Below are 12,693 nucleotides of genomic sequence, written 5' to 3' on the forward strand. Positions count from 1 at the left end.
TGGAGGATTTGGTGGGCTTATCACCTTGTCATCAACATTTGCAGTTTCCATTAGAAACCCACTTCCTTTCAGCTGCATATAGAGTAGTGCAGTATCAACTGTCATTATATCATTATACCTCACTGTTGCAAACAGATGTTACACCACGTCGCAGACACAAGTATGATTCTTTTTTTTTTTTTTAAAAAAAAAAAAAGGAAGAAGAAGAAGGGAGGTTTGAACACGGCACACCACATGGCAGTCAAATGCCGTAACCACTTATCCATGACGCCATTTCTCTATCTGGCTGCTCTGTGTTGCATTTCTTGTTCTTGGACTGTTCACTGTTTCTTTTTTGATTTTTTTTCACAGTCCAGTCACCTTCTTCCTGTTTTCATGCTTGATCTGTGTTCAGTTTCTGACAGGCTGTACACTGAACACTCTTACCACTAAATCTGAGGGGGGTGCAATGGGGAGTTTCCCTTGCGTGACAAGTGGTGTTCTCCAAAGTTGTTTTTTTGGAAGGATCAGCAGTTCCAGGATTGGATGTGATGTCATGGGAAATCTGATTTTGAACTAGGCTGGTGGGGTAATTACATCCAGTGAAGGCTGAGGTGACAATGGTGGTGCATTGTTGTAAAGGCTCTGCAACCAAACAAATACATTTGCCTCAAATGTCAGAGCTGTATGGGAGAGAATGTTTGACATGGAAAGGATGGAAATTATCAGAATGTAAGAACTGCTGTTTGTTAGCAGATTTAATGTGAACAGAAGTGTGTAGCTAGCCTTTGGTGAATATGAGGTCAACACCAAGGAAAGAGGCATGGGATTCGGACTATGACCGTGTGAAATTTAATTGGGAGAAGGTACATAGTGATTCCAGGAACTTTAACAGGTCAGCCCCATGATGAGTCCATATGGCACAGATGTCATCAATGTATCTGAAACAAATCAGGAACTGAAGGCTTGTTGACCCTAGGAAAGCCCCCTCCAAGCAACCCATGAAAAGGTTGACATAGGACAGAGCCATCCTGGTTCCCATGGCTCTAACCCTAATCTGTTTTTATGTCTGCCCCTCAAAGATGAAGTAATTGTTGGTAAGTATAAAGTTGATTAAGGTGAGCAAGAAGGATGTCATAGGTTTGGAAACAGATGGTGTTGCTTGAGGACATGTTCAGCAGCAGACAGACCATGTACGTGGGGTATGTTGGTGTAGAGGGAGATGGCATCAATGGTGATAAGCAAGGTGTGTGGCAGGAGTGGGCAAGACGCAAATTTCAGACGATCTAGGAAATGGTTGGTATCTTCAATATAGGAATAAAATCTTTGTACTGCGGCTTGCAGGTGTTGATCAATTAAGGCAGATATACTCTCAGTGGGTGTTTTGAAGCCAGCAACTATGGGATGGCCGGCCAGGATGATTGGGTTTGTGGATCTTAGGAAGAAGGCAAAAGGTGGGGGTGCATGGTTTGGGTGTGTTAAGAAGTTATGTGGATTAACGTGTAAGTCCTTGAGAGAGGTCTGATGTTTTTAGGAAGGACTGCAGCTCAGTTTGAATCACATGGATGAGATCTTGATGGCAGGTGCTGTATGGAGAGGTGTCAGACAGCTGGCATAGACCTTCACTGATGCACTCTTGTCAATCAAGTACCACAGTGGTAGATCCTGTGTCTGCTGGAAGGATAATGATGGAGTCATCAGCTTTTAGGGAACACAGTGTCTGGAGTTCAGCAGAGGACAGGTTAGGATCATGTTGTAGGGACCTGAGGAAGGGTTGTGAAGCAATGCTGGACTTGAGGAATTCTTGGAAGGCTTGGAAGGGATGATTTTGAGGTAGTGGTTGTGGATCAAGTTGGGATTGTTGTCAGAACTGTTCAAGGCATGATTTAGTGTCATGTTTGCTGTTGGAATAGTTTTGGGATTGGGTTGCAAAGTGATATTTCTGGTTAACGTTACATGTAAAGGAAAGTAGATCCTGCACCAAAGGAGCATGATTAAATGCAGGTTTATGGCTGAAAGTGAGATCTTTGGATAGGACAGGTAATTCAGGATGGCAGAGTGCTTTAGATGTGAGGTTGAGAACACTGATTCTTGTGATTATCAGTTGTTATTGCTGTGGGAGGCAGTGGTGAAGGCTGTGGGATGTTAGGGAGGTTGGCCAAGCTCAGTTTGTAGGAGAGGAGTGGTGGCTGATGGTGTGCATTCTTAGGTGCAGAATTACTAAATGATTATGGTGTGTTGTCACTTCATCAGCTCCAATGAGAGTTTATACAAGAATACATTCCATAAAATTTGTATCTATCAAGCTAGGCTTTGAATCATTCAGAGAGCCCTGGGTACATTTACACAGCAAGCTATTGTCCAAGTTGTTATCAGGAGAAAATTAAAGTAGAAAAACTAAATAAAAATCACTAATCTATAGCTCAGTGCCCACTGTCTGGGCTGCCCATTTCATACTCAATTAATTGACAATTTTTATATTCTATGGGCATTCAGAAATAACTAATATTGTCATTGTTCACTGATTGACATGTGTGGTTAGTCCTTGTTTTCATCTAATAGTAATTTATAAATACTTCCTCAATATTTTTATTCATTAGTTCCATAAGCCATTTCACAATAGTAGAGATTTAAGTACACTGTGAACAGGATCAGACCTAGATTTTTGTGGTAATTAACATTTTACGTACCCACTACTAGCAGAACTGAATAACACTAAATAATAGTTTTGTCGAATTTACAGCCATATAAAATGTGATGCAAAACTGTGATCCCTTAGTTACCAAGTATCACTGTTATTGGTACACTACTTCCAGTTACAATAATTAGCAGGATTAAGGAATACGTGTAATCTCTCATCCTCATTATACACCTCACACTTCTCAGTCAATGGTGGTTCCGGTGATTCCTTAACATTTTGTTGCATGTAGCCAGCAATCTTAGAATAACCTTGGTTATGTGTGCTAAAAGAAAATAATGTGACTTCTTGTATGTCCATCCTTGGGGGCAATGGCTCTTCACTATTGTAAGAAAATGAAATACCTGCAGCCATCCTTATGATCTTATTTACTGTGTAGCTACCATCTTCAGGCCTTGCTGCTGAAGGGGTTATCACTATCCATATACATGCTGCATCAGTTGTCAACATAACTGGTTCATGCAGACTATCTGTAACTGTGATACCAGCACTCCACCATGGTTTGAGTGCTACATGCATATGGATCTTGATAATCACTTCAGCATCAACTAAGGCTTGAAGATGGCGCAGTGAAGTGCTGAAACTGGTAGCTACACAATAAATAAGATCATAAGGACAGCTGTAAGCATTTCATTTTCTTACAATAATGTGAGCAGTACAAGGTTTAACATATTGGCATGTAATTGCTCAATGGCATTGTACTAGGTATTACTGCTATTGCTCCTCTTTTGTAACAAAGTAAACCATGTCAATATTAGCAATATCTAAGCAGCTGAAGCAATTCCAGACTCTTAATGGCAATGAAGAGTGACAATTAATGGAAAATGTTGCCCAGTGTCGCTGATAAAATCTTAGAGAATAAGTTAAATGGTCAGTGACTGAAGAACCATAAATACATGCCAAAATACAGCACAATCTTAAGTCATGTGATTTTGTGCACACTGTTTTTAACTTGCTCAGGGAATGGGAAGAAGCATCATAATTGAGAAATGTAATAATAAATTGTGAGGCAGAATTGCTGGAAATTACTTACTTTGAGGGGGTGAAATGTTTATTACTGCCAAAAGACACACATAAAAGTCATAAAAGTGACAATGAAAATCTAGCTTTCACAACTGTTAGTTCCTTCTTTGGAGAAGACAGACAGGCGGTTTCGGAAAGGTTAAAAAGGAAGGTCATGTCACTCAGGCCCCAGCCTGAGCAAGACTCACTTGTAGTGAGGACGATAGTAGACAAAGAAATATGGTAAATAACTCAATGTGCTAATGTGAGAGATAGTAACATAACACAGTTGGCGTATCATTTACAAAGCAAATATAAGTGTGTAATTTTAGAAATGAAAATAATGAAGATGTTCATAATTTTATTTTGCTAGAAAATTGAGTATTTTGTGGCATGAAAATGGTATATTTTATTCACATCTGATTTTGCCTACATATGATATTAGCTGATACATATTTAATTCTTTGTGATGTTTTTGGTAACAGCATTCAGCAATTGTCATTAAAACCACGTGGGTACCTTACTTCTTGTCAGAACTACAAACACCTGCTGCTACAAAGCAAGGTGGTACAGATTCACATTCGGAAGGGCAGTGGTTCAAACCCCTAATTTAGGTTTTGCATAGTTTCCCTGTATCCCTTAAGGCAACTACCAGAATGATTCCCTGGAATAGGACATGGCTGATTCCTTTCCTCAGTCTGAGACTGCGCTCATTCTCTAAAGAACTTGTCATCAGCGTGCATTATACTTTGGTCTCTCTTCTTTCCTTCCCTTAAATACTGTTGTAATAAAAATAAACCTACACTGTCATAAATAATATTAACATTAATTACTGTTATTTTGTACTGGAAATTAAAGAGAATTTGACATAATAGAATGTATGTGACTGGTGTTTTGTATTTCTGAATAATTTATTGTTTCTTATTAGAATAGTTAATGTGGCTGTACCATGATTATCTTTTATGTTCAGTTTATTATATTTGTTATCTGGTTATGTGACCAAAATGAATACGGGAAATATATTGCTTTAATCATAAATATTGCTTGAATAGCATATTGATTTGACACATGTTAATTGTTATGTTAATGTTTAAAGCTGACTTTGTGTTCATCTTTGTCCTTGAGCTCCCTGAAAAAATTACACTGTCTAAAGTAGACAAATTGTGGTGCATGACAGGCAAGTGCATAACTATTTTGTTCCAGTCTCAATCAGTGTGCATAATGGAAGACACTAATTTTTTAGTGTTTATTAACCCTAATTATAAAGCATTAGAAATATCAAGTGTTTGAGGAATAAGCTGAAATAAAGAATTTTGTAATCAGGTTGAGGCACTGGAAGTACAACTGAAAGAAGCCCATTTACTTCATTCCGAAGAAACCAGTAGAAAGGAGGAGATTGAGGGAGAATTGAAAGCAGCTGTGGATAAGGTGAGTGTATTGTTTGTTGCATTTCAGAATGTCTTGTTTGTATAACTGTATGTGATAAAAGACATGGCACATTTGATATGGAATGACACAGTATTTGTCTTTGAATCAAAAGCCATTATTGCAGTGAACAGTATCCCATGTTGTACACAAACTACAGTTAATGTTGGACATATGTATTTGTAAAGTAATATATAATGTACAGATCGCTTCAAATCATCACATCACACCACATCATCACCATACCACATACTATTTGTTCACTTTGTATTTAGCTGTCAATGTGAACCTGAAGTATTGGTGTTCATGTTCCTATTTTGCTAACAATAGTGAAAAAACGTAATGATGCAGTAGCAGCCATAGTGGCACAATTGTTAAATGTTGTATTTTGTTTCATAATGTATTGTTGAGTATTCTGGGGTTTCAGTTTATGCAAAATATTTGAGTGTTTTTGTCTTTTGCAGGCCATTTTTAAATGTATAGTTCTGTAAAAACACAATTGCTTTTCCTTGGATTATGTTGCCAGTATTGTATGAAAAAGGTGACACTTTTTTACATGTTGTTCCTCATGGCAACATGGAGTGGAGAAGACCTAATACTTTCCACTGTCTAACCCTCCCTATTATAGTGTAAAAGAAAATATGAATAAATTTAAAATAAAATGTTGGAATTCTTATCTTTTGTTCTGAAGCCCAATACTTGTACATGGGTGATCTCGCAGGTTTTCTCAGTGTGCCAAATAAAATGGTAGTGATTGTTGTAAAACATTGCATGTGTTCCTTTTTCTGCACATAACTCTTACCTTGACATGCGCTTTAAAGGGTGTGGAAAGTCTCTTCCTAGGAGTGCATCATCCATTTCTTCCTGAGACATTACCTATCATCTGTTGTATGACACAATATAAGGCAAAATAGGACTGTGTCAAATTGAATCTCTTTTACTCGTAGGTTTTGGGGAAGGGGGGGGGGGGGGAGTTTTCCTGTACATTGATGTAAAAAACTGATGCCCAGTCATACTCCTTATCAAAAAAGTCACCAATTCTTTTACAAACTGTGGTATTCACAGATATGCCTGTCTTTGTCGTCTACTAGGTGCTAAATTTGCAACCCCTCCCCCTTTTTTTCCATTGCCTATATGTGTATGTTAAGACAGTCAATGTTACAGTAACATATAGAACTTAAGAAACATAAACATAGCATAAAGTAACTGACAAAAAGTGAACTTCAAATGTTATTACAGTCTGAATAATGACTGAAATGCAAGAAGTTTCACAGACATTATCTATCACTGTCAACTGTGTGTTTCTTTGCGTGGAATAACATGTTTGTGTCATCTGATCTCAATTTAATTTAAGTTTCAATTCAATTCAACTTCCAGCTCTTCTTGTAATGTTAAAGCAGAGGCATCTCTTTTATTTCACTACAGGTCATATTAAAAATAGACATCTATACAGTTGGACATGTATCAACTAATCTGAAAATGATCCCTAAGAACAAGTTAAATACTTCTTCTGATTTACACCTGCAACTGAATCTCAACAACTAAATGAAATGATTTCAAGTATCTGCTTCATTTTTATGATTGGTTCAAGAAACAGGCTGACTCTTAGCTTTTGGTCATTCTCTTCCCCATCAACTATCACAGCAGCCCTGGTATGTGGCTAGTTTAGTTATCCCTTGGCAGCATGAGCATGCAAGACATGGTTGTCTTGTATTTATTAGATAAACTGCAATGTTACCTCCAACAGATGAAACTCACAAAAATAATTGTCTGTTTCACTTGTGATTCTTTGTACATTTTGCTGTGCACCACTGGTTTCACTACTGTTCTCACGTGTGGGAGAACAGCAGTTTAAATCCCCAGCCAACCATCCAGATTAAGGTTTTTCATGGTTTCCTTAAACACGTTTCAGGCAAAAGCTGGTATACCTACTTGGAAAATTTCTCCCTAATCTTTCCCCAATCTGAGTTTGTGTTTCATCTCTAATGACCTTTCTGCCTACTTGATGTAAAACCCTAACATTTCTTCCATCCTTCCTTGTACTGTTCATAAAAGTGTGTAACTGTGAACATGAGTTTCTGTTTGTATGGTTCTTCTGTGTGTACATGGACTTTTCAGCTTTGCATCCTAACAACATTCATAGTTTGCAAAATCCATTTATTGATGATCACTTACAGACTGTTCTCAGTCTGCCTCAAGCGGTACAACCAGACACCTACAGAGTGTAAGCCCACGCAAGGCAAGGACCTCATGCAGTATTGTGATGGTGTAGCAGATGTTAAGTGTCTCAAAGAAAAACATTTGAACTGTGTGATTTGTCTTACCAGTATGCTTAGCACAATTGATTTCAGCTGAGGTTTTGTGTATAAAACATTTAAGTATGTGATATTGTACATTTGTTGCAATCTGGAAGTTAATTGTGACATACAAAAATGTTGCAGTAGTTAAATGTAAAAAGTTAACATTGCAATCCTTGTCACACAGTTTTTCAAAGCAGCTGCGTCTTGTAAAGGTATAAATGAAACAAATTACAGACAATAATATTTTGAAATTTATGGGCATTTTCTTGCCTGTAATTTTAACTTCTGTGGGCAGTCCAATATGATTTAAATATGAGGTTTGTTCAAAACATTCCAGAACATTCATAATTTTGTGCCAATGGTGTGTTTCAGTGAAATGTGGTTCTTATCCATGCACACACCTATGTTTAATGTGTAATTTTCGGAAGTTTTGCTGTTGTATGTCTGTTAGTTATTGTTCATTGCTGTATTGAGTAGAATGTTGTGTCACACAGTCTGAAAATTTTGAGATGGCAGGTTTAGAGGAGGGTTTGCACTAAATTTTGCATGAAATTCAAGAAAAACCTTTACAGAGACACATTGAATGATGCAGGAAGCCTACAGTGAGAGTGCTTAAACCATACTCAGTGTTACAAATGGTCCACTCAGTTTAAAAATGGGCAGACAGAAGTTAAAGATGACCCTCTTTCATTGTGCCCTTCGATGTCTATTGACGATGCTCATGTCAGGAACATCAATGAAATTGTACATGCCAATTGAAGACTGACTGTCTGAGAGATTGCAGAAGAACGTAATATTTCAGTTGGATCATGTCATGAAATCCTGACACAGCATCTTGGAAAGCATCGTATTGTCGCCAAGTTCGCCCCATGGTTCCTGAGTCAAGACCAGAAAGACCTTCACCTCGGCAGTCTTTGAAGGGCTTTTGGATCATGCAAATGAGAACAAGCTGTTCCCTAAGAGAATTATAACTGGCGATGAGATGTGAGTGGATGGTTATGATGTTGAGACCAAGATTCAGTCTTCACAATGGGTCGGGAAAGGTTCTCCAAGACCAAAAAATGTTTGTCAGGTCAAATGTCAAAGACATGCCAATAGTTTTCTTTGACTTTGAAGGATCAGTTTATCACAAATTTGTGCCACAGGAACAAACTCTTAATCAGTGGTATTACTGGGACATGTTGCGAAGCCTGCGAGAAAATTGACAAGGAAACAGCCTGAAGAATGGCAAGACAGTTCATGCCTCTTACACCACGATAATGCACCCGCACATTCATCGCTGTTGGTGTGTGACTATTGCAGAAAAAATGAAATCACTATGTTGCCTCATTCTCCATACTCTCCAGACTTGACCCCTGTGAACTTTTCTTTATTTTCGAAGTTGAAAACCCCATTGAAAGGACAAAGATTTGAATGATGGATGAGATAAGAGAAAACTTGCAAACGGTGCCTCAAGTGATCCAGCAAGAGATGTACCAAGACTGCTTCTGGAAGTGGAAACAGCATTGGGAGCAATGTTTTTAGTTGTGGAGGAGAGTATTTCAAAAGAGACTAAGCACAATTGGTAAAAGGTAAGCGTAGAAAAATTTTGTGGAAAAAGCTCTGGTTTTTTTTTAAACAGACCTCATATATTCATCTCTTCCTTACAACATGCCACCCCCTTGTTGTTTTATTGTACTTCCATTAGATAACAATTCATCATGTCAAAACTGAGCGAGGTGGCGCAGTGGTTAGCACATTGGACTCACATTCGGAAGGATGATGGTTCAATCCCGCGTCTGGCCATCCTGATTTAGGTTTTCCGTGATTTCCCTAGATCACTTCAGGCAAATGCCGGGATGGGTCCTTTGAAAGAGCACGACTGATTTCCTTCCCCATCCTTACCTAATCTGAGCTTGTGCTCCATTCTCTAATGATCTCGTTGTCAACGGGACATTAAGCACTATCTCCTCCTCCTCCATCATGCCAAATGTTGATTATTTTTCGTACCAGTGGTTCTGTATTAAATCTGCAGCAGAATTATTTTAACTTGCCCAACACATTTTATATCTGAATGCTACAACAAGCACTGCATCCTTTCTTGACTGAGCAGCAGTGTCCCCACTGCTGTGAGTCGTGTGTGAAAATTTTCTGAACCAAGCTCGCAAATGTGTATTGTTTAATATAGTCCTTTCTTCACAAATATTACAGTGTGTTGAAGTATAACAAACATTTAGCTGCTGGTAGGTAAATCTGAAATTTATCCTGTACATTCTTAACTCGAATGATGAGTAGACGGCAGATTAATATACACTAAAAATATATTTTTAAAAAAAGCATGCATACAATACAGTAAATATGCACTAAAATACATCAACCATGCACATCGAAATAACGAAAGAACAGAAGTTAGCAACTTCTTACTGGCTTAAAGACTGTCATTAATAATAATTGAACCCAACTTACAATTATTAGTCATATCCCTCACAGTATATTCCTAAATATTTTCCTGAATTTGCAATAAATAACTTAATCAGTCTAGAAAGAATTATCCATAAATAGTTAAGAATTACCACATATCAGCATAACGATACTTTCATAAGTAATACTGGCTAATGGAGTTCATCTTCTGTGATCTGCTGCTGCCCATGTTTTGCTTAGTGGAATACAGAATAATTGTTTTGAGAACTAACACACAATGGTGCTATAAAATGGATGCCAGTTAACGAATTTTCAGGACATAAATATTGTGTAGCTACCTCCCTTTTGTGAACAACACTTCCTTTTCTATCAATTCACAGAACAAGGAAGATTTGGCAGAGAATGCAATGTATCTATATTGACATCTCATGAATCAAGACCAGAAAGACCTTCTCCTTTATCAGAAGCTATTTCCTGCATTTTCAAAACATGCCACATGTCCCATTTGAAAGCCACTTCCATTACATATGCATTACTCGCTGAAAACAATCAGTTGAAAATTATTGACTTTAGCTTCCAGTAAAACTGTTAGACAGGCAATGTAAAAAGGAAATTGATTGTGGACATTTTAGAAGAGTGGAGACTCCACGTTTATGTGAAGATAAAGTAGGAAACAATGGAAAAAACATTTAAGGGATGTCCAATAGTGAGACTGAGGTCCACATCATCTTCTAGGGATAAAACGTGATTCACAGTGTATGGTAGTGTTTTATGAAGGAAAACATTCATTCTAATTATAATAGATTACGTTGGGCTCTTTGGTCCATCCTGTCCTCAGTGCCCTTCCTCTCCACCCTTTCCCCACCATTTCCAAAAATTGTGATACTTAGTACACACAATCCACAAATTGGACAGAAAGTCATGCAGGTTGTTGGAGATTGCTGTATATGCTCGCTCATATGCAGAAATTTACCCTTTAGTGGTGAGTATAAGTTCATACTTAAGAAAACGTGAGCAACCTGTGAAACAAAATTATAAGCAGAAAGACAGCTGTTGCTCTGTAAACTACATTTTAATGAGACTTAACAATTTTCTTTTATCTAATTACATAGTTAAAGCAATATTTTTGATACAACTCAAAAACTTTTCTTCCCTGTACTAATTTTGTTTGATAAATCCACTATTTCGTGGAGTTTAGATTTGGGTGCTGCGAGAAATCATCACTGAACTGGAACATCAAGTAGAGCAACGTAGTCAGCGAGAAACAGAACTCGAACAGCGGGTTGAATCACTCCAGGCCATTCTAGAGCAACAAACCCAGAACCACCAAAGATTAGCAGAAGAGGTAGGGTATGATGTATTATTTCCCATTAGTTGTAGCATTTTCTGTTTTCTTAGATGACAAAGTACTGCCCACTTATTTGTGATATATACAGTGCTCTTACAACAGTTGTGTAGACATGACCTTCACTATCAGAAAGACATCCTGCTTTCAAAAAGTGTGCTCTTATTCAAGTGTACTTTTCTTTATTCTTCATTGTCTGTAAATCATGTAATATAAGAGGACCTCCTGAGATATAGAAAGAATGAAGGTGAGAAGCTGCTGATACAAACTGCAAGACTTAATAGTTATTTTGTGAGAAAATACAACCAAGGAAACTAATAAATTATGTGACTGAATTGACAGTTAATACTCACCTTTGGAAGGTGAAATACTTTGTGCTGCCAATAGACAAATATAAAAGTGACACTCTACCTAGCTTTTGGCACTACAATGCCTTTGTCAAGGAGGAGAGCAGGATGAGCTGGGGGGGGGGGGGGGGGGGGGGGGTTGGAAGGAAGGACAGGTCATTCAGACCCCGGGAGAGACTCACTTGTAATGAGGACGAGGGAAAACAAAGACGAAGATGAATGGATACGCAGTGCAAAACATTTTGCCTTCTGAAGGTGCGTATTGGTCAATAGCTCTGTCTTAATTAGTAATTAAACTAAAAATTGTGCTGAAACTAGATTACTTATATTTTAGCAGATGTAGTGGCCAGAGAAAATATTTGTGTCCCTCAGTGTTCCAATTTTCGTTACTTCTGAATTAGTAAGCCCCAGGACTCGGTAAAAATACACTCCTGGAAATGTAAAAAAGAACACATTGACACCGGTGTGTCAGACCCACCATACTTGCTCCGGACACTGCGAGAGGGCTGTACAAGCAATGATCACACGCACGGCACAGCGGACACACCAGGAACCGCGGTGTTGGCCGTCGAATGGCGCTAGCTGCGCAGCATTTGTGCACCGCCGCCGTCAGTGTCAGCCAGTTTGCCGTGGCATACGGAGCTCCATCGCAGTCTTTAACACTGGTAGCATGCCGCGACAGCGTGGACGTGAACCGTATGTGCAGTTGACGGACTTTGAGCGAGGGCGTATAGTGGGCATGCAGGAGGCCGGGTGGACGTACCGCCGAATTGCTCAACACGTGGGGCGTGAGGTCTCCACAGTACATCGATGTTGTCGCCAGTGGTCGGCGGAAGGTGCATGTGCCCGTCGACCTGGGACCGGACCGCAGCGACGCACGGATGCACGCCAAGACCGTAGGATCCTACGCAGTGCCGTAGGGGACCGCACCGCCACTTCCCAGCAAATTAGGGACACTGTTGCTCCTGGGGTATCGGCGAGGACCATTCGCAACCGTCTCCATGAAGCTGGGCTACGGTCCCGCACACCGTTAGGCCGTCTTCCTCTCACGCCCCAACATCGTGCAGCCCGCCTCCAGTGGTGTCGCGACAGGCGTGAATGGAGGGACGAATGGAGACGTGTCGTCTTCAGCGATGAGAGTCACTTCTGCCTTGGTGCCAATGATGGTCGTATGTGTGTTTGGCGCCGTGCTGGTGA

General features: G+C 39.2%; 1 protein-coding gene across 1 annotated transcript in view; it reads left to right on the top strand.

The window, feature by feature from the left end:
- The window catches only part of LOC126154495 (A-kinase anchor protein 9-like), a 510,657-nt gene that overhangs the window by 319,849 nt on the left and 178,115 nt on the right, over positions 1-12,693 (top strand). Inside the window, exons 29-30 of the mRNA XM_049916148.1 lie at positions 5,003-5,107; positions 11,003-11,149. Coding sequence (XP_049772105.1) covers positions 5,003-5,107; positions 11,003-11,149 — 252 coding nt within the window. The remainder of the gene's footprint in view (positions 1-5,002; positions 5,108-11,002; positions 11,150-12,693) is intronic.

The sequence above is a fragment of the Schistocerca cancellata genome, chromosome 2, assembly GCF_023864275.1.
Source record: "Schistocerca cancellata isolate TAMUIC-IGC-003103 chromosome 2, iqSchCanc2.1, whole genome shotgun sequence".
NCBI classification, from domain to species: Eukaryota; Metazoa; Arthropoda; class Insecta; order Orthoptera; family Acrididae; genus Schistocerca; species Schistocerca cancellata.